Genomic DNA, 23339 nt, shown 5'->3' with positions numbered 1-23339 from the left:
AGTCAGTTAGGGTGCTGGGATGGTAGGGTCAGGGAGTCAGTTAGGGTGCTGGGATGGTAGGGTCAGGGAGTCAGTTAGGGTGCTTGGATGGATGTCTGTCCATGTGTGTACGTACTCCAGTGGGGGTCAGTATCATTTAAGATGAGGGAGGACAATTTCTTTTTTTCATGAGCATGGCCATATTTCTATTACAACATATTGGATGACTTTCATTCATATTCCATTCACCTAGTTCAATGTAACAGCAATAGGTTTAGGCTACTACATCACACTAGAACTTTCCCTATACCCATCATGAGAGAGCCTATGAATGAAAGTTTACAACATATGTGCACACAGGTCAAGAGAAAATTGAGGTGATACATTCAGTACCGCCTTGCAAACTCTTGCCTGCATCTTGCTGATCTAGGGTGTAATCATTAGTCCAACAGTTGCAAATGAGAGTTTCAATTGGACATTCAGGTATGTTTATCCCCATTTGGTTCGTTTGCTTCCGTTTAAGAAATGTTTTTCAACAGAATTGACGGAATGAATATACCCCTGATCACATGTAAACACAGTTCACTTTCATAGCAGCCACGTTGTATTCCTTCTCACATCTATGCACTCTCTTCCTCTCACCTTGTCCTTTCGCTTGTGGACTTCAATGCACAACACATCAGCTGTATGTGACCAGGCAAAAAAAGTTTCCAAGCCAAACCATATCATAACGGCTACACACATCCTACATCATTGTCACCATATTAGCTAAAGTAACGTCATAGTCAACATAGCTAATAGAACTAATGCGTTAGTAAACCCGCTGCAATCATGCAGTAACGTTAGAGTACAGTCAGTAAGTAGTTTAGCACTTACACCGGCCGGCGTCTGTTGCAATAAATTAGTTTTAAAAAACTTACCTTGACTTGGAACTGTTCCAGTGTTGTGTTGGATAGTCATAGCCAGCTAGCTAACATAGCATACCTCTGTTTGAGCAGGGTGTTTGAGTAGGCTAAACTATATTTGCTAGCTAAGTAAGTGAAACTGAAAGTGAAAAAAATGACAATATCTCTCAATTTCTCTCTCGCTTCTCCTTCATTTTGGAAGAAATGTATTTGTTTGAAACTGTTCAACTATTGTCTTTCTCTCTCTTTGAGTATATGACTCACCATATTTTATGCACTGCAGTGCTAGCTAGCTGTAGCTTTTGCTTTCAGTACTAGATTCATTCTCTGATCCTTTGATTGGGTGAACAACATGTCAGTTCATGCTGCAAGATCTCTGATAGGTTGTAGGAGGTCCTCCGGAAGTTGTCATAATTATTGTGTAAGTTTATGGAAGGGGGTGAGAACCATGAGCCTCCGAGGTTTTGGTTTGAAGTCAAAGTACCCAGAGGAGGACGGAAGCTAGCTGTCCTCCGGCTACACCATGGTGCTACCCTACAGAGTGATGTTGAGGCTACTGAAGACCATTACAAAATAGTGTTTTAATCAATTATTTGGTGACATGTGATTATATTTTGTATAGTTTTATCTAAAATAAATTATACTTTAAAAAAATGTTTTACAATTTTTATCTTTATGAAGTTCACTGAAGAGGATGGTCATTCCCTTCCTCCTCTGAGGAGCCTCCCCTGGTGTTCTCTAATGGCTATGTCCCAATACTGTTAATTAGTCCTCTACTTGGTACCTTTTCTAAATGATCACTAATCTAAATTGAATGGACTGCTAGCAGCAATAGAAGTGGTAGCATATGAAGGAAACTCCTCAGTTGATGATACTGATAGAAGGCTAGGAGTCACCTGCACCATATTACTGTACTGAGGAAGGATGGAGACACCTGCACCATATTACTGTACTGAGGAAGGATGGAGACACCTGCACCATATTACTGTACTGAGGAAGGATGGAGACACCTGCACCATATTACTGTACTGAGGAAGGATGGAGACACCTGCACCATATTACTGTACTGAGGAAGGATGGAGACACCTGCACCATATTACTGTACTGAGGAAGGATGGAGACACCTGCACCATATTACTGTACTGAGGAAGGATGGAGACACCTGCACCATATTACTGTACTGAGGAAGGATGGAGACACCTGCACCATATTACTGTACCGAGGAAGGATGGAGACACCTGCACCATATTACTGTACTGAGGAAGGATGGAGACAAATACTTGGAAGTCTGGAGATTATATTTGACAGCTCGCCCCAGCTGCCTGATGTGTGTATTACTTTACAGTACAGTAGGGCAGTTTTAAGAGCATGTACAGTATGTCCCCAATGTGTACCCATAGTTCTTGTCCAAGGTCTGTATTGTAAATGTCTGATCCCTGTATGCTTCACCACTCTTTGGAATGGATGTTTAGTAGCCAGCCAATGTGTAGGTCTATGTTTATATTTGATATGGGTTAATGCCTTGTCGGTTAGGTATTTAAACTGTGAGTATAGAATAGGATGTATTGTTTGTAAGGTTATGCGGTTATAAGGAAGTATGCTCAAGTTGCCTCTGGATACATATTTAAAATGGGTACATTGATTCATTATGCATGTAGCTTTCGGTTATGTTTTAACTACTTATTTGTTTATGTAAAATTTGCATTTGTTGTGATTGAATGATGACTTTCGGATTTGTTTTGACTGCTCTCAACTTAGAACAAGATGTCTTACTCAATGTATTGAATGTGACTTATATGGGATGGGGGATATGCATTTTGCAGACCCCTGCATATCGGTGTTTGGACTTGGATGTGACTGGGTGATATGAGTCATGGAAGGGGTGTCTATATATTGCCAGTGGGTGGTATATCTGTTTCTCTGTCTGTCTCTGTGTGCATGGCTGAGATGGGAGTATTTATAACCCTGGGCCTCTCAGACACACTGAACTCTACCCATGGAGCCAGTGGTAAGACTAAGCCACATCCTGTCACCGAGAGAGAAGGTTAGGGATGGAAGGAAAGAGTGGGGAAGAGAGCCAGAAAGACGGGGCAATGAAGGGCTCAGATGGATATTTTGATAGAGGGTCAGAGGGAGTGGAGGAAGAAAAGAGTGAGGGATGAGAAATGGAGGCAGGGAGAGAATGACTGTGAGAATAAAAGAGAGAAGTAGAGAACAGAAGAAAAGCCTATTTGGCAGATCCTTCACCAGTAACCAAGCAGAGAAGCAGCATGGTAGTGCATGACCAAACAGGCCTTCCAGTCCCAGATGAATACCAACACATAGACAGGGCCAGAACCAGGGCTTATACAGCCAGCCTCGGCCTCTCCAGACTCCCCTTCAGGTCTCACACAAACAGGCCTTTCTCCTTTTGGCTCGCCCTCCTGTCCCATAATTCCCCATCTCTCCCTCTCTTCCTCTCTTCCTCTCTCTCTCCTCCCTCTCCCCAGACAGCTAAACTTTCACACATTTATTTTCCTTCTAAACAAGTGCAAGGCCCATTAACCCTCTGTATTCCTCCGTCTCTCCACGGATGGAGGGAAACACGGTCATTATAGCGCACGGTTAACAGACCCACCTTAGAGGGCTAACTATCCCACACTGGATGTGGTATGTGAAGTGAACCCAGGGGAGATTTATGTGGGTTGACTTTTCACAGTCGTATGGAAACGCTTTGATTTGTATGGGCTGCTGAGATCACGTGAGTCACTCATAAATATTGTAGTACTCTCAGTCCATTGAAAGCTGTCTTTCCCCATATTGACTAACAGTGTCAGTGTAGTTACTATTGTAGTGGAAGGTTGGGGTTAAAATGTCTGGAAACCAACCCAGAGCAGAGCGCCACCCAGTTCACATGTGACCTTCCACAAACACTGCTGTGACATCGCATCACTCTGTTGCGTTCATATTTCAGCAGTGGTGGCAGAGAATGTGTAGCATAACCTGGCTGTACGTCATATTCAAGCCAATCAACTGTATTGAGTAATGCATTTGGGGGAGGATGTCTAGCGGTCTGGGGTCAAGTGAAGTGAAGCGTCACGATTGGTTAGGTAGTGTGTTCGCGTACTGTATGTATGGGTCTTTATCATCTGGACTGGAGCGAGGGGTTAAGGTGACGATGTTCCCCATAACCGTATGTCTGCTAGCATCAGAGCGGTTGCCAGGGGGATAGCCACTGGAAGTAGTTTGAGGGAGGGGTTGCTGTACATTTTGGTGCCAAATGTTTTAATTCAGATTTTTCAGGGGGTGCTGCAGCACCCTCAGCACCCCTACGGCTATGGCCTGGGGGTTGCCATGGGGTGGAAGGGAAAAGGAAAGGGGGATACCTAGTCAGTTGTACAACTGAATGCCTTCAACTGAAATGTGTCTTCCGCATTTAACCCAACCCCTCTGAATCAGAGAGGTGTGGGGGGCCGCCTTAATCGACATCCACGTCGTCGGCCCCCGGGGAACAGTGGGTTAACTGCCTTGCTCAGGGGCAGAACAACAGATTTTTACCTTTCGGTTACTGGCCTAACGCTTTAACCACTAGAAGGACCAGAGAGCGTGACCTGTTGGGAAGGATCATAGGTCGGGCCCAGTCAGCCAGGACTGTTAAAGATAGCAGGTCTATTAATATATGACAAAATGTGGGATACTGGGATTCAACACATACTAGCTACTGTACACTGAATCATACTGCCCCTCTGACAGCTAGAGGGGCTCCACTGTCTGTCACAGGGTCGTCATGGGGATGAGGGGCGGGGTCAGGTTTTTTCTCATTGGTGATGTCAGCACTGGCAGATTAGGTCATTTTAGAAAACATGAGGAACCCTTCATTTTAAGGGCTGCTTGTAAATTCATTATAAACCATTAGTAAATAGTTTGTTAACCATTGGAAAACTACACTTTTAATACATCATCAATCGTCTGTATTCACAACACTATTTCAGTACGTGCAAAGAGTCATTATGCATTATTGATTAAAAACTTCTTCCCTCATCAAATCAGTTACCAAATGAAAAAGTGGAAGCAATTTCCTCGGTGAACCTGAGCTCATGGCTGTGTGCTGTGTATACCAAAACAGTATAATCAATAGAAACATAATTTCCCCAGCAGTGGTTCTCACTCTGCCAAATAAACAGTTTATGAGTGTGTTTAATATGAGTCCCTCTCGGCTGCAGATTATATTGAAGGTGCGCTGCTCAGAGGATTGCCTCTGTTGTATAAACACCTTGATTCGATTCCCCGCTTATTAAAGTAATATTATTCTAATATTTCACTCTGTGTTATGGGCCAACTGTAAACTCGCTCCTTCCTTGCTGGAGGAAGAAGAGAGGAGGAGGAAGAAGAGAGGAGGAGGAAGGGGTGGTGGAGTGTATTTGTTATTACTCAGGGAGAAAGAGAGCGAGGGAGAGGAAGAAAAATTGAAGAGGACAAAAAGAGTTCTAGGCCTAGGCTAACAATTTGGGGAATCTCCTAATGAAATAATAATGTTTGTGTCTGAACTGGGCCATGGCGGATTGGCAGGCAGGGAGGCAGCAGGATGAGCACTGTGGAATAATTGCATGTTTGAGATTAGTATCTGGGGGAAGAGAGGATGGAGGAGGGAGCGAGTGTATTGGAGGGTGGAGAGGATTCTGTTGAGCTGGTTGGAGGGGAGAGAGAGGAGGGCGCTGTGGGTGGGGGTGTATTGGAGGGTGGAAAGGATTCTGTGGAGCTGGTTGGAAGGGGATGGGAGGGGAGGGGAGAGAGAGGAGGGGGCTGTGGGTGGGGGTGTATTGGAGGGTGGAGAGGATTCTGTGGAGCTGTTTGGAGGGGGATGCGAAGGGAGAGAGAGACTGGTTGTAGTTATGAGGGTCTTGTGACATTCTCTCTGATGTGTCCTGCAGCTCCCAGATGGAAACGTTTACAGGCCACGCCACCACAGGCCTCGGAAGAACGAGAGGAATGAAAGAGAGAAAATAGAGAGACTGGACAGGAATGGTATAGAGAGAGAGAGACTGGAGAGAGTGATTTAAAGGGAGAAGAGAGAGAGACCAGGGGGGACAAATGGAGAGCAAGAGTGATAGAAAGACTGGAGAGAGAGATTCAAAGGAAAAGGAGAAAGGGATAAGAGAGAGGAATTGACTGATAGAGAGACAAATGAATGAGCAGGCAACGGAGAGGGAGGGGCGAACAGTTCTGAAAGAAAAGTCCCTCTACTTCAGAAATGATATAGTGAAAACTGCCCTCCCTCTCCTTACTAAAGGAGATTAACTTTTTCTCCATCTCCCCTCCCTACCTTCACCCCTGCCCCAGCCATGACAGTTTGATCCTGCTGCTATCCTTATCCAGCGTATCCAGCCCAGAGTTGTGTAAACAGAGCGAGCTGAGCAGCTACAGAGCTTTCATGTGTCTCTGTCAGCCTAACCCTTCACAACTGGTTTCTCTCTCGCTCGCTAAGGGTTTAAGCTTGTTTGGCTCAGGCTCTACTACCTAGTGCTGTTCACTGTTTTGATGCCCGTTTCAATCATTTATGGTGGCATTGTTTAAGTGCCGGTAATACAAATAGGATTGAAATTAGAAAAAGTTCCATATGAATTGCCAGGAAATGATCAGTCTTGGCTTCATGGACTGTCTGTACAGTCTTTGTTTGTATCGCTTATAAATATACAGCAATGCTGTTGGTGGTTGGAGTGACCTCTCTATGTGTTGATATTGACATCCATCTTTCCCTCCTCTTCCTCAGGTCAAGGGGTCCAATCAGAACCGGGCTGGGCAGGTCACACAAGCCGTGGTGTTGACGGGTCAGCACGTAGCCGCGGATACGGAGGTCCAACTGTTCCAGCGGATCCTGGAGCAGCGAGGCTACGAGGTCAGCCTGTCCCGATACGCTGAGACCAACACTGCCCTGAGACATGACAACGGTGAGATGGAGGGAGGGAGGGAGGGAGGGAGGGAGAGAAGGAGAGAAGGACAGAGAGATGGAGGTTGAAGGGAAAGGTTTTTCAACAGCATCAGCTAACACTGAGAAAAGACAGCAGTGAGCGAGAGTGGTGGGAGAGAAGGTGAAAGAAAGTAGGGAGGAGAGGGAGGAAAGAGGGGAAGGAGGATAAAGAGAGAGGCAGGATGCTCTCCATTAGGGTAAGATAAAGAGAAGTGAGCAGGTTTTACAGTTAAGACGGAAGGAGGGGGGAAGCAAGGATGGGTGGAGAGAAGAAGAGACCGAGGGAGGGATCGTGGAGAGGGATGAGAGGCAAGGAATGGGTGGAAAGGGTCCCAGAGAGGTAGAAGCTGATAGATAAATAGATAAATACCTTAAGTATACTATATGGTACAGTCTGTGCCTGCACACATACACAAACAATTATTCACTTATTCCATGTACATGTACTTCCTCTCGTAAAGTAGGAGAAGGAAGTATACACACAATGGCTTCGTTCACTAGCTATTTGTCCCCAGGCAAGTGACCTGTGCGCATACACACACACGCACACGGCCGTATTCCAGCCACTGATGACGTACAGACAGGCATTAGAGCAGGGTTAACAGAGGTGTGTGTGTGAGAGAGGCCTGCTGCTCTGGCCAGGCAGGTGGGTGGGAAGAGGTTAAAGGGTTAACAGCTATAAAGCCTGGTCTGTAGGGCCTGGTCTGCACCCCCTGCTGGGTTTACTGTCCTGGAGGGTGGAGCTGTTTGTAGGGCTCACTATCCTCCCTTCTGCCGACACCGCCTTCGACTATACACACCCATCCCAGTCAGCCAAAATAAGGTTGATTTATTGCAGAAAAAGACTGTGAGGAATAAGGCAAGATTTCCTTCTTGCCTTATTTCAGGACTTTTTCTGTAATCTCTCCCTCTGTGTGTGTGTTTATGGAGTAGGAAAAGGAGAATGGTATTCCAGTGACCCAGTGAAGGACGCTACTGGAAAATCCTTGGAGCTCAGCACAGAAGTGCCATTTGGATAGTTCAACTGGAAGGTAGAGGGGGAGAGAGCGATAGAGAGGGACACTCATAGGAGACCAGATGTTTAAACTACCCTTGTCATTCAGGGTCATAAATCACTGCTCTACTAGTAAGGATAGTCCCAAGGATTAGCTGTGTGTGTGTGTGTGTGTGTGTGTGTGTGTGTGTGTGTGTGTGTGTGTGTGTGTGTGTGTGTGTGTGTGTGTGTGTGTGTGTGTGTGTGTGTGTGTGTGTGTACGTGTACACACATTCGTGTTTGTGTGTGTGCATGTGCCACTAAGTATGTGTGTTATGTCCCTGTGTGTGTGTGTCTCCTGGAGTTTACTATCCAGAGGAGAGTATCGCCAGGTCCCAGGGGTCAGGCTCTGTGAGTCAGAACGCCCAGCTGTCACTCACCCCATCAGTGTGACGATTGACAGGTCAGCCTGTAGACCACACTGGGGCCCTGGTCATCCTGATCAAAGAACCCAGCAGGTCGTTAGGTAAACAGCAACACCCTTAATGACTTTACCAGCCCAGAAACTGAATAGCATGGGCCTGGTAAATGTCTTTAGGACTGTGACCTAAAAGTGTCCTATAAAAGCGTCATATTCAGTCCTTGCACGTGTGCGTATTTATGATGGAAAGAGGAGACAAGGAATGGGGAATGTTTAAGAGTATTGGGATATGCCTGTGTCATTGGCAGGGGTGGCCTTTGCTTATGAAGGAGACAAGGAATGGGGCAATTTAACAATATTGGGACACTGCCTGTGTCATTGCCAAGGTAGGCTACGTGTGTGACAGAAAATTCCAGCCCAGTCTCCCATATAATGGATTTGTCTGATCTACATCAGGGCCTAAAAACTGGAGCGTACTGGAATGAAAGGGTAGGGTTCCTGGAAGAAAGAGTCCAGATCTTTAATTTGATGAGCCCTAATTGTGTTAGTCTCTTATTGGGTTGAATGCATCAGATTAGAGGGAGCCAATCATTTCCTGTTTACTCAAACCAACCCAAACAGACAGACAGAGATTGGCTTTTACTGTTACTGTTGTTGTTTTCTCTGAGGGCCTTTTCAGTCTCCCAGCACACTTCCCAGCAGACTGTGCGTGCTTGTGTGTCAGGGCTTGAATTCCCTGTCGGCATCGGCGGCCATGGCTGTCGATGCCCCCTTGTTAGGCAGAAAATGTATCCCTTGTGGCCAAAGTGGCCGTTGTGCCCTTGGGCTGAATATAAGGTGAATAAATCGGATATCATAAGGTGAATGCACCAATTTGTAAGTCGCTCTGGATAAGAGCGTCTGCTAAATGACGTAAATGTAAATGTAAATGGTATTTAGTCTAGCTAGGTAGGTTTGTGTTTTGTGCGTAATTGTTCTATGTTAGGACTGTGTTAGTTAGAGGAGCGAGTGTTTTCCCTCTGCTTGTGTTTTTTGTTTACCGCTGAGGTTTTGTGGGCTGTGTCCCTGCTTAGTATTCAGCTGGGGGTTTTGGAGCGTGTGTTTTTATTGCGCCCTGCCCTACCGTGTTTGGACTTTGTGAATACTTATTAAAAGTGTGTTCACAGATTTTCTGTCTCCTGCGCTTGACTCAGCCTCTCCTGCTTCCTTGAGCCACCCTTGACAGAATTACGCACCCATCTAATGGAGTCAGCAGGAGCTTCAGCGCCAGCCCCGTCCATGGAGGAAAGAGTTGCCCAACACTCCACCCTGCTCCACCGTCTGGGCACCGCCATGGAACAGGTGTTGGCGCGCATGGAGAGTTGGGACCGAAGCGCTCTCGGACCCACTAATGCGGCGGTTCAACAGCCTGCGCCCCAACCAGCACCCATAGCACCCAGTACCAGTGGGGTGAAACTCGGCCCCCCCCCAGGGAGTACGATGGGACGGCCGCTGGGTGTAAGGGCTTCCTCCTCCAGTTGGAGTTATACCTGGCGACCGTTCGTCCCCCTCCCTCGGGGGAGGAGAGTGTCAGCGTCCTCGTCTCGTGTCTCACGGGTAGAGCCCTGGTATGGGCCAACGCCGTGTGGGACAGTCCGGACTCAGCCAGGGACAACTACCCGGAGTTCACCCGCCGTTTCCGGGCAGTGTTCGATCATCCCCCGGAGGGGAAAGCGGCGGGTGAGCGGCTATTTCACCTGAGACAGGAGACGAGGAGCGCAGGACTTTGCTCTAGAGTTCCGGACCCTGGCCGCGGGAGCGGGGTGGAATGAGAGGGCCCTTATAGATCACTACCGGTGTAGTCTGAGGGAGGATGTCCGCCGGGAGTTAGCCTGTCGGGACACGACCATCACCCTGGACCAGCTGATTGACCTGTCCATTCGACTGGACAATCTGCTGGCCGCCCGCGGGCGTCCGAACCGGGCCCTGCTCATTCCACCTTCCAGCCCTCCTGCTCCCACGCCTATGGAGATAGGGGGGGCTGCAGCCAGGAAGACTGGAGGGGGAGTCCGCTCCTGCACCTCCTGTGGTCGCAGAGGGCACACTGTGGACCGGTGCTGGAGAAGCTCACCTAGGAGTCCAGAAGGCAGGCAGAGCACTCCTTTGACATCTCAGGTGAGTCAGCACCAGCCTCACCCAGAGCCCCCTGTCAGTCACATGTATGCGTTAGTGTCCTTTCCTTGTTTTTCTCCTCACTCCCGGCTTAAGGCGCTAGTCGATTCAGGCGCGGCAGGGAGTTTTATGGACCGTGGGGTTGCTGCTAAGTTAGGGATTCCCCTGGTCCAGTTTGACCAACCCTTCCCCGTACACGCCTTAGACAGTCGACCACTAGGGTCAGGGCTGGTCAGGGAGGTCACTGTGCCACTGGTCATGGTAATGCTGGGGGGTCATGAGGAGAGTATCAGTCTCTTCCTCATTGATTCCCCGGTGTTTCCAGTGGTTCTAGGGATCCCCTGGCTAGCTACTCACAACCCTCAGATTTCGTGGAGACAGGGGGCTCTTAAGGGGTGGTCAAAGGAGTGCTCGGGCAGATGCATAGGAGTTTCTGTCGGTGCGACTACGGTGGAGAGTCCAGACCAAGTCTCTACCGTGCACATTCCCTCAGAGTATGCCGATTTGGCTATCGCCTTCAGTAAAACGAAGGCGACCCAATTACCACCTCATCGACGAGGAGACTGTGCGATAAACCTCCAGGTGGGCTCTGCACTTCCCCGTAGTCACGTGTATCCCCTGTCTCAGGAGGAGACAGTGGCTATGGAAACATACGTCACTGAGTCTTTGAGGCAGGGATACATTCGGCCATCCAACTCACCCGTCTCCTCGAGCTTCTTTTTTGTGAAGAAGAAGGAGGGAGGTCTGCGCCCGTGCATTGACTATAGAGGTCTAAATTCTATCACGGTGGGTTTCAGTTACCCACTACCTCTCATCGCCACGGCGGTGGAGTCATTTCACGGGGCGCGCTTCTTCACGAAATTGGATCTCAGGAGTGCGTATAATTTGGTGCGTATCCGAGGAGGGGACGAGTGGAAAACTGCATTTAGTACCACATCTGGCCATTATGAGTACCTCGTCATGCCGTATGGGTTAAAGAATGCTCCCGCAGTCTTCCAATCCTTTGTGGATGAGATTCTCCGGGACCTGCTCGGTCAGGGTGTAGTGGTGTACATCGATGATATTCTGATCTACTACACTACACGCGACGCGCACATGTCTCTGGTGCGCAAAGTGCTTGGGCAAATGGATGAGCATGACCTATACGTCAAGGCTGAGAAATGTGAGTTTTCCAAGCCAGCCGTCTCTTTTCTGGGGTATCGCATTTCCACATCCGGGGTGGTGATGGAATGTGACCGCATCTCGGCCGTGCGTAATTGGCCGACTCCCACCACGGTGAAGGAGGTGCAGCGGTTCTTGGGATTTGCCTATTACTACCGGAGGTTTATCCGGGGCTTTGGGCAGGTGGCGGCTCCCATTACCTCACTGATGAAGGGGGGCCCGGTGCGGTTGCGGTGGTCAGCGGAGGAAGACAGGGCCTTTAGTCGTCTGAAGGCTCTGTTCACCGATGCTCCAGTGCTGGCGCATCCGGATCCCTCTTTGCCATTCATAGTGGAGGTGGACACGTCCGAGGCTGGGGTAGGAGCCGTGCTATCCCAGCGCTCAGGCACCCCCCCAAGCTTCGCCCCTGTGCCTTCTTCTCTAAGAAGTTGAGTCATGCGGAGCGTAACTATGATGTGGGGGACAGGGAGTTGCTGGCTGTGGTAAGAGCCCTGAAGGTGTGGAGACATTGGCTTGAGGGGGTGCGTCACCCTTTTCTCATCTGGACTGACCACCGTAATCTGGAGTACATCCAGGTGGCGAGGAGACACCCTCGTCAAGCCAGGTGGGCGATGTTCTTTACGAGATTTCAGTTTACGATCTCGTACATCCCAGGTTCCCGGAACACTAAGGCCGACGCACTGTCTCGTCTCCATGACACAGAGGAACGGTCCACCGATCCCACTCCCATACTTCCAGCCTCCTGCCATGTGGCACCGGTGGTCTGGGAGGTGGACGCGGATATCGAGCGGGCGTTACGGGCGGAACCTACTCCACCTCAGTGTCCCGTGGGTCATAAGTACGTCCCGCTCGGTGTTCGCGATCGTTTGATTCGGTGGGCGCACACGCTACCCTCCTCGGGTCACCCAGGGATTGAGCGGATGTTCTGTGGTCTTAGTGGGAAATACTGGTGGCCCACCTTGGTGAAGGACGTGAGGCGCTATGTCTCCTCCTGTTCGGTGTGCGCTCAGAGTAAGGCTCCTAGGCACCTGCCTAGAGGGAAATTACAGCCCCTGGTCCATGGTCCCACCTGGTGGTGGATTTCCTCACCGATCTCCCACCGTCTCAGGGCAACACCGCGATCCTGGTCGTTGTGGACCGGTTCTCTAAGTCCTGCCGTCTGCTCCCTTTACCTGGTCTTCCTACGGCTCAGCAGACCGCGGAAGCTCTATTCACCCACGTCTTCCGGCACTACGGGGTGCCTGAGGATATCGTCTCAGATCGAGGCCCCCAATTCACGTCCCGAGTGTGGCGGGCGTTTATGGAGCGACTGGGGGTTTCAGTCAGTTTGACCTCAGGTTTTCACCCCGAAAGTAATGGGCAGGTAGAGAGGATAAATCAGGAGGTGGGCAGGTTTCTGCGGTCCTACTGCCAGGACTGGCCAGGGGAGTGGGCGAGGTTCGTTCCATGGGCCGAAATGGCTCAGAACTCTCTGCGCCACACCTCTACCAACATGTCGCCTTTCCAATGTGTGTTGGGTTATCAGCCGGTCCTGGGGCCATGGCATCAGAGCCAGACGGAGGCCCCTGCGGTAGAGGAATGGGTCCAGCGCTCTAGGGAGACCTGGGACGCCGTCCAGGAATCCCTGGAACGGGCCAGGGGACGACAAAAAGAGAGCGCTGACCTTCGCCGCAGTGAGGCCCCCGTGTTTACCCCAGGGGAGAGAGTCTGGCTCTCGACCCGGAACCTGCCCCTCCGCCTGCCCTGCCGGAAACTGGGTCTGCGGTTTGTGGGGCCATTTAAAGTCCTGAGGAGAATAAACGAGGTGTGTTACAGGTTACAACTTCCTTCTTATTATCGTATTCACCCCTCGTTTCATGTGTCTCTCCTCAGGCCAGTGGTAGCTGGTCCGCTGCAGGACAATGAGGTGCAGGAGGTCCCTCCGCCTCCCCTGGACATCGGGGGGTCCCGGCGTACACAGTCCGGTCCATCTTGGACTCCAGACGCCAGGTGAGGGGCCTGCAGTACCTCGTGGACTGGGAGGGGTACGGCCCGGAGGAGAGGTGCTGGGTACCGGTGGAGGACATATTGGACCCAGCGCTAATCCGGGAGTTCCATAGCCTCCATCCGGATCGCCCTGCGCCTCGCCCTCCGGGGCGTCCTCGAGGCCGGCGTCGGTGTGCTGCGGGAGCCGCGCGTCAGGGGGGGTACTGTCACGACACCGACGGATGGTGGCGCCCCTCCTCGCCCGGGCGGTTAGGTCTAGGTTAGGCACGCACCTGTTTTGTTTTAGTTATTAGGGGGGGGGGTATTTAGTCTAGCTAGGTAGGTTTGTGTTTTGTGCGTAATTGTTCTATGTTAGGACTGTGGTAGTTAGAGGAGCGAGTGTTTTCCCTCTGCTTGTGTTTTTTGTTTACCACTGAGGTTTTGACTCAGCCTGCGCTTGACTCAGCCTCTCCAACTTCCGTGAGCCACCCAAGACAAAGTGGCGATTTTAGCATGTACATCTTGGTGGGGCAAACTCCCCCCAAAATGTTTTCGATGCATGCCAGCAAAGTCACAACACAACACTAAACAATACATTAATTGCATTGTAACGTTGTCAAACGGTGCCCACACACTGTTAGGGCCTACATAAAGCCGTCCCAACAGCAGAGTCTCAAAACCAGTCGCAACACCTTACCACTACTACACCTGGCTATCAGTGGAGCCTTGTCTGGCAGCGAAACAGTTCATTCAACAAAACGTACTGCCTTTTAAAAAAACATAGCAGATATGGCTGACTTGCTTAAAAAAATGTGGTTTCTACTGACAATTGAGATGTACAAACTATGTTATAAGGGGACGACGGGCGGATAAGAGGCAATCCGTAATTTTGATTAAGACATTAATGATCGAGCGACAACGGACGTAGTCAATATAACTATTTGTTCAGCACTTTTGAAATGTACAGCGACAGAATTCAGAACATGGGCCGTTCTTACAGTATTCTCCCTGTACACCAAGTCAGAACCGTAGGATAAATAAAGGGGGCATATAAGCAGACAATGAAAGCTCTTACAATATTTGATGATGACATTTTTCTAAAACAGGCTATAGGCTAAATGTGCACCAGCAAATCAGAACAGTAGACTAAGTTATGAGGGGAAAAGGGACCAAATTATTAGAGTAAGGCACATGGGCTGCTAACAGCTTACTACACAACATACACTTAGTATTACTTTCTTAGCTACATTATACATATCTCCCTGGCATATTACATAATTTATGCAGCAGCATAGAAGACATAATTTTGGACGTTGTTGTGCTGTGCTCACTTGAACAGGAAGATGGCACGGCGGTCCGTTGTGACACATTTTTGTCATCAAAGTGTGGCATTCTCTGGATTTATGGTGCTTTCAAGAGAACTAGGAACTCGGGGAAAAAACAAGGTTGAATCATGACGTCAGTGATCTTCAGATCTTCAGCTCTAGAAAGAGGCCCGAGTTTCTGACTTGGAATTCGGAGTTTGATGACCGTTCAAAACGCATTTTCCCAGTCGGAGCTAGTTTTTTTTCACAAGTTCCCTATTGTCTTGAAGTCTGAGATTTCTCAGTTCCGAGTTTTCAGTTGTTTTGAGCGCGGCAGAAATTATCCTGGATTGACAGCATGGCCAATGTTGAATGTTTATCCTTTTAAGCTTGAAATAGAGACCCTTAAACTCAGACTTGGACCATGCACCCATTCCACTGAATATCAGGCTAGTGATTGCTTTGAAATGCTTGCAGTTAGCCACTGATTCCTTCCAAACCACTCATTGTTGAATTTGCGATTTCCAACTTGTTGTGTAATGTTTTTGTCCAATGGCCGATGATCACCGATCCGTTTTATATATAATTTCTCTTCATTATTTCTCTTTATTTGACAAGGATTGAAAAGGATTTGCCAGTAGATTGTCAACTTGCTTCATGATATTGACTGCTAGCTAAGATTTTGAAAGTATGATGGTGACATGATCAGTCCAATCAAAGCTACAGTACATATATCGTGATTTGACGTCATTTATCTGTGGCCAATGACCTTGAGCCTTCTTGGATGGGCACGTCTAATGTAACTCTATGGCAACACCAAATTTTCTCTTGAATGAATCAAATGTATTACCATCTAACAACTCCAGGAATCACATGCTGTCCAGGCTTTTGTACCTCTGTGCTATCGGAGACTTGATGTTATCATGAATTGAGTCATACAGTGACTTATAGGTGTGCCTTACATCCTGTGTGTCCTTCCGACGCTTCCTCTTGTGCATGGTCTCTGGATCCTCTGTCATGCTTGCTGCCTTCTCATATATGGCACTGAATGCTACATCAGACTTGTGCTCCTCCATTCTTCTTGACAGATTCTCTATTATTCTCTTACAGTAGGCTACATCCATGGCTTGCTGCTGCACTATGTCAAATACAACATCTGTGTGAGCAAATATCTCCTCAAAAGTTAGAAGTGAAAAAATAAAATCAACATCTTCCAGCTTTGCCTTGAACCCATCTGCCCATGACACAGTATCATCATCCATGGTAGGGTGCTCTGTGATGTGAGTGAATGTGTCCTTCAGTTGCTCATAGCTTTTTACAATTCTAGAAGTGAAATTCCAACATGTTGGTGCATTTTTTGGCAAGCGTGCACATCCAGCCTGTTCAAGCAACATCACCCTCTTGGTCGACTTGTAAAACAAAGTGGTGAAACCGCCCAGTGTCGCAAAGAAAACCTTAACTTTGGGAATGAACTTGGTGCTCTGACTCTGAATTAAATTGAGCCGGTTTGCCTGTAGGCCATTTAAGTCAGAAGCCATTACAGCAGCACCTTCATAGGTTTGGGTATCAAGTTTCTCCATGAAGTTAAACTCAGACATCTCAGAATTCACAAAGTCAAACACAGACTGTGCATCTCACCCACTTGACAGATCAAAGTAGCCCAAGATACGTTCCTGAATAAAGCCCTCATCATCCACATACCTGACGGTAACTAACAACTGCGAGCGACAGCTGATGTCTGTGGTTTCGTCCCTTTGCCATGCAAAAAACAGTGCAGCGTCCACCTCTCTTTTAATCTCACTTTTAATGGATGATGCGATGGAAGCTATCAAATCATTCTGAATTGATTTCGACATCCCAGAAAAGACAGTAGAAAGTTCCATATGTTCAGCAAGTAACGCATCATAACGTGGTATTACCTCTGAAAGCTCCTTGTAGTTGCCCTTGTAAATGGAACTTTCCCTTTCGTCATGTCCTCTAAAAGCTAATCCTTGCATGCCCAAAATTGCAGTGATACATCCCTGTTTCTTCTTACTTTCCCCTTGTGTTGCGCAGTTTGAATACGTCCATTACATCGATGCGGCTTTTTCCCAGAAACTTAAGTCTGATATGGGTATTTATATGCTCCCTGCTTTTGTTTTGCTGTTTAGCTGAACGATTGATGTTTTTCAGGTCACTGTACCCATCTTTCGACCAAGGCTCAGACTTTCCAAAAATCAGGCAAGGCCAGCAATACAGGCAGCTTGATGAAAGGCTCCCTGTTAACCAGCTATACTTTTGATACCAGTTGGTATTGAACTCCCTCACCTTTTCGTCCTTCTTCATGAAACTGATCTCAGGCAGAGGTTGACCCTCGGTTTTAAGTCTCACCTTTTCCGTGTACCACAGAGAATGAAAGGGGTTCTTCAACAAAAAGTCCACAACATTTTCGGTAGCGTTATTCATTCTGGCAGAGAAAACTGCACGCTCATGCTGCTAGCTAGCTAGCTACTGCTACTTGCTGCTAAAGTTAGCAAGGCAAATTTAAATAAATTGCACTAACTGGACACAAAAATATAGTTCTAAAACCAAGAAAACTATTTATAATATATCTCCTCTGTCTCCTGTAATTAAAAAAAAAAAGAATTTGAATTGAATAATATCCAAAAAATGCTCAACTATCACTCTTCACTCTCAATCTCTATCCAACAATGTCACCAAACTTCTCAACATAGAACCCCCATAATGCTCTGTGGCACAATCCCTATACAACACACTATGTTCATTCTCTGATCCTAATCCTATGATTGAATGGACAACATGTCAGTTCATACTGCAAAAGCTTTGATTGGTTGGAGGACGTTCCCTGGAAGTGGTCATAATTACCATGTATGTCTATGGAAGGGGGTGAGGCCTATGAGCCTCCTAGGTTTTGTATTGAAGTCAGTGTAGCCAGAGGAGGATGGAAGCTAGCTGTCTTCCGGCTACACCATGGTGCTACCCCAGACAGTGCTATTGAAGTTACTGTACACCTTCATTGCCGAACAGTGTATTTTAATGAATTATTTGGTGACACATTAATATATTTAGTATAGTTTTACCTAAAAATTATGACTTTTTTCATGTTTCACTATTTTTATTTTTATGATATTTCACTGATGAGGTTGGTCCTCCCCTTCCTCCTCTGAGGAGCCTCCACTGATATATATCAATATATAATTAAAAGTCTCATTAAAGTTTGGTTACATTTTCAGGTGCCTCCCTCATGTCAGCATCGATCTGGACATGACAGGCTATAGCCAAAGGCTATCACCTACACATGCAGTTTAATTATTTGTATACATTTACATACACTTATGTTTTTATTAACAGAAAAGCTACTGTTTTTTGTTTTTTAAATAAATGTCATTGGCTATTTTGGTTAATGGCCTTGGTGCCCTAGCAGATGGCCTTGGTGCCCTAGCAGATGGGCTTGGTGCCCTAGCAGATTGAGCACCTCTTGAAGGCCAAATGACCTTGCCCCTAAAATCACCAAATTCCAGAAGAGGACTGGCCACCCCTCATAGCCTGGTTCCTCTCTAGGTTTCTTTCTAGGTTTTTGGCCTTTCTAGGGAGTTTTTCCTAGCCACCGTGCTTCTTTCACATGCTTTGCTTGCTGTTTGGGGTTTTAGGCTGGGTTTCTGTACAGCACTTTGAGATATCAGCTGATGTACGAAGGGCTATATAAAAATAAATTTGATATACAGACACAGAGGTAGGTGTATATTTATGCCACACACACACACACACACACACACACACACACACACACACACACACACACACACACACACACACACACAGTCCTCTTCTGGCTGTGCAGGGTGGATATTATAACAGAACATGGTCAAGATGTTAAAATGTTAAAATGTTCATAAATGACCAGCATGGTCAAATAATAATAATCATAGTAGTTGTCGAGGGTGCAACAAGCACGTCCGGTGAACAGAGAGAGATTAAGTGTGTGTAGTGTTCTTTGTAACCTATAATCATTGCTTTCAAGTCCTGCAACAGCTTCCATATGTCTGAGTTGACCCTGATATAGCCCAGAGCCCCAGACCTTCAGAACAGCACACACACACACACACACACACACACACACACACACACACACACACACACACACACACACACACACACACACACACACACACACACTTAGACACACGGACACACACACACAAAGGTTAAGTTCTTGCTATCCATTCATCTCTAGGCTGCCATAATAGCTGTTAAGTCACTTCCTCCTATTCTCAATGCTTCAGAACACTGAGACCAAAACAGCCATGGTTCTGGCCAAAAGCACCACCACGTTTCCTCTCCTCTCCAAATACTGGCTGTACAATCGCTAACAGATGTTTTTCTCTCTCTCTCTCTCTCTCTCTCTCTCTCTCTCTCTCTCTCTCTCTCTCTCTCTCTCTCTCTCTCTCTCTCTCTCTCTCTCTCTCTCTCTCTCTCTCTCTCTCTCTCTCTCTCTCTCTCTCTCTCTCTCTCTCTCTCTCTCTCTCTCTCTCTCTCTCTCTCTCTCTCTCTCTCTCTCTCTCTCTCTCTCTCTCTCTCTCTCTCTCTCAATTTCTGTTATTTCTGTTTCTCTCTGCCTCTCTCTGTCTATTTCTATTTGTCTCTCACACAGTTGGAGCACTGTATTTGGTATGGTTTCAAAGCTTAATTTATTTGTACAAGATGCTTACTGATCTCTTATTCGTTCCCTCTCCTTTCCCCCTCTCCCTCACTCCTAGGTGGCAGTGTGGAGTGGAGTGTGTTGGTGTGTCTGAGCGGTTCGGAGAAGAGTTGTCTGAGGAGAGTGACCTTCTCCCATCTGCAGCCCCATCAGAGGGTGAGACCAGCTACACACACACTGTACGGGAATGCTCAACTGGAAGGTTGTCTCATACAGGAACGTTGATGACCTATGTGGGAATGTTACCCCATGTCAGAATGTTGACCGACATGGGTATGATGGTTGAATGGGTTTCATATTGGTGTAACACAGTCTCCTCAAACCCCAGCAGTGAAGCCTGATCCCCTAACGACCCCCAGTTTCTTTCTAATATCCATGTGTAATCAGATCCACCCAGAGATTCTTCTAGAAAATATTTTTGGAAGCTGGGACTAATATTTTTGAAAGCCGGCTTCCAAGAAATAATTCTGTGAAAATGGCTCTATCCTGAGATGGTGGATCTCAGTTCAAACACGACAGGAAAACACAGTAAATTCCAACAACAAACATCACGTTCCCTTCTCGCTCTCTCCTTTACACACCCTCCTATAACACTAACATCCCATAACATCAGACCGCATAGGACCATCCTTAGCCTGGTCCCAGGTCTGTTTGTTGCTAGTACTATGGTCTATAGGAGTTGGCAAGACAGCACAAACAGATCTGGGACCTGGTTAAGTCCTCTTGCCTCAACTGCAAACAAGTCCAATAACTTTCATTCGTTGCCTTTTGGATCCAATCTGTCATCTCCTCAGGTCAACATGATACCTGGGCTGGTGGGGGCCTTCTCTGATGTGGACGGGCTCTGTCGCTTCCAGACAGACAGCCGGCTAGTAGGTGAGTCTACAGGTGGAGCGCTGAGTGATACACGATATCTGGGCCGTGTTCATTATGCACCAAACTGAAGAAAACTGACTGAAACGGGGGAGACTTGTCCAATAAGAAACGTTGAAAACATTTTCAGTTGTGTGCCCTGATGAACACGACCTAGGTGAGTCATCACCTGTTTCCAGACAATCTTTAGTTTTCAGGCGAGCTCTTTGAGTTCCTTAAAGTAGAGATTTGGGCTGTTGCTAGCAGACATTTAAATACAGATGGGTTTTTATGGAAATGACCCATACGTAATTAGACTTGTATAACTTGTATAAATTGTATAAACTTGTATAAATTGAAGTACTTATCATACTATTAAAGTTGTATCCGTGGAAACCGTAGATGATTAGCTGACGATGAATTTTGGAGAAGATACATGGTTGTCATGACTTCCACCGAAGGTGGCTCCTCTCCCTGTTCGGGCGGTGCTCGGCGGTCGTCATCGCCGGCCTACTAGCTGCCACCAATCCCATTTTCCTTTTAGTTTGTGTCTGTCTGTTTTTTCACACCTGTGTTGAAGTTTAGTTGATTTCGGGGGGTTTATATACACCCCGCTGCAGGCTAGGCTTTGTGCGGGATTATTTGTTGTGTATTTGCATGTAAGGGGTGCGTGCCTGCACCACGGGGTTTCGTTTATATTTTCGGTAAATGTTTACCGTGTGATTACGAGACTTTGTTTGTGGAGTCGAGGTTTCTCCTCCGTGTGCGCAGGTTATTACCTGTGGGTGGCGACTACGTTTGTGCGTGTTTTCCCATTTGTTTGTATTGTGCTTTCGGGACCGCTGGATTAAACGTTGTGTGCCATTGGAACTTCTCTGCTCTCCTGCTCCTGATTCCTACACACCCCCTCCTACTAGGAGGCATTGTTACAGTGGTTTGTTTTGTTCAAAGGGTTGCAGGGCTTCGATTGCCGTTTATTTTCTCTTTTTTGGGTTAGGTCAGGGTGTGATGTGGGGTGGGCATTCTATGCCATTCTATGTTTTCAATTTTTTTGTGTTCAGCCGAGTATGGTTCCTAATCAGAGGCAGCTGTCTATTGTTGTCTCTGATTGGGAATCATACTTAGGCAGCCCTTTTCCCCTCCTTCAGTTGTGGGATCTTGTTTTTGTACAGCTTAGTTAGCCTGCAGAACGTGACGTTCGTTTTCCATTGTTTATTGTTTTGATTTAGTGTTCTGAGTTAAATAAAGAAATATCATGAGCACTTACCACGCTGCGCTTTGGTCTACTTCTCCCTACGACGAGCGTCACAGAAGATCCCACCACAAAAGGACCAAGCAGTGTGCCCAGGAGGAGCAGGGATCCTGGGCCAGGGAAAGGAGAGAGTGGAGGACGTCCTGGACCTGGGAGGAGGTAATGGCAGGGGACAAGACCCTGCCATGGAAGCAGGTGGAGACAGCGAGAGAGGAACGGCAACGTTACGAGGAACTAGCACGGCAACGATGGATGCACAAAAGGCAGCCCCCAAAAACTTTTTTGGGGGGGGCACACGGGGAGATTGGCAGAGTCAGGGTGGAGACCTGAGCCAACTCCCCATGCTTACCGTGGGGAGCGTATGAACAGTCAGGTACCGTGTTATGCGGTGATGCGCACCGTATCCCCGGTGCGCACCGTATCTCCGGTGCGCATTCATAGCCCGGTGCGCTCTGTGTCTGCGCCCCGCATTTGCCGGGCTAAACTGAGCGTTCAGCCAGGAAGGATTGTGCCAGTCAGCGCTCCTGGTCTCCAGTACGCCTCCTCGGTCCAGGATATCCTGCGGCAGTTCTACGCACTGTGTCGCCAGTGCGCCTGCATAGCCCAGTTTGTCCTGTGCCCACGCCCCGCACTTGCCGGGCTAAAGTAAGCATCCAGCCAGGACGGGTTGTGCCAGCTCTACGCTCGAGACCTTCAGTGTGCCTCCACGGTCCAGTATATCATGTGCCTCCTCCTCGCACTCCCCCAGAGCGCCTCCCCAGTCCAGTACGTCCTGTGCATGCTCCTCGCACTCACCCTGAGGTGCATGATACCAGTCTGGCGCCACCTGTGCCAGCCCCACACATCAGGCCTCCAGTGCGCCTTCCCAGTCCAGAGCGTCTGGCGACAGTTCCCAGTCCAGAGCATCCGGCGACAGTTCCCAGTCCAGAGCTTTCAGAGACGTGTTATAGTCCGGAACCTCCTGAGACGGCCTACAGTCCGGAACCTCCTGAGACGGCCTGCAGTCCACAGTCTTCAGCGGCGGTCTGCAGTCCAGAGTCTTCAGCAGGGGTTTCCAGTTCTGAGCCTCCGGCGATGATCCACGGTTTGGTTCCTCCGGCGAGACAAAAGCGGAGGGATCAGCGGGCGGAGTGGGGGCTACGCCCCGAACCAGAGCCGCCGCAAGAGTAGATGTCCACCCGAACCCTCCCCTATAGGTTCAGGTTTGCGGCCGGGAGTCCGCACCTTTCGGGGGGTACTATCACGCCCTGACCTTCGATTGCCGTTTATTTTCTCTTTTTTGGGTTAGGTCAGGGTGTGATGTGGGGTGGGCATTCTATGCCATTCTATGTTTTACATTTTTTTGTGTTCAGCCGAGTATGGTTCCTAATCAGAGGCAGCTGTCTATTGTTGTCTCTGATTGGGAATCATACTTAGGCAGCCCTTTTCCCCTCCTTCAGTTGTGGGATCTTGTTTTTGTACAGCTTAGTTAGCCTACAGAACGTGACGTTCGTTTTCCATTGTTTATTGTTTTGATTTAGTGTTCTGAGTTAAATAAAGAAATATCATGAGCACTTACCACACTGCGCTTTGGTCTACTTCTCCCTACGACGAGCGTCACACTCTCTCTATAATTCGCCTTTCTGAGAAGCCCAAAATAAGATGGCACTTTTATAATCACAGTAACGATCGGGTGAGAGCTTGTTAATAATGACCCAATGCATCTCTGCTTATATTCATCCTCCGTTTGA

At 47.9% G+C, this 23339-nt stretch overlaps 1 protein-coding gene across 1 annotated transcript in view; it reads left to right on the top strand.

Annotated features, from left to right (window-relative positions):
• LOC106576170 (cadherin-like and PC-esterase domain-containing protein 1) overlaps positions 1 to 23339 on the top strand; it is an 81511-nt gene that overhangs the window by 5823 nt on the left and 52349 nt on the right. Inside the window, exons 2-4 of the mRNA XM_014153135.2 lie at positions 6634 to 6811; positions 19564 to 19661; positions 20300 to 20381. Of these exons, the coding sequence (XP_014008610.2) occupies positions 6634 to 6811; positions 19564 to 19661; positions 20300 to 20381 (358 nt within the window). The remainder of the gene's footprint in view (positions 1 to 6633; positions 6812 to 19563; positions 19662 to 20299; positions 20382 to 23339) is intronic.

Source organism: Salmo salar, chromosome ssa17 (genome assembly GCF_905237065.1).
Source record: "Salmo salar chromosome ssa17, Ssal_v3.1, whole genome shotgun sequence".
Taxonomy (NCBI): domain Eukaryota; kingdom Metazoa; phylum Chordata; class Actinopteri; order Salmoniformes; family Salmonidae; genus Salmo; species Salmo salar.
The sequence above is the reverse complement of the archived record's forward strand: the minus strand, read 5'-3'. Positions and strand labels throughout refer to the sequence as shown.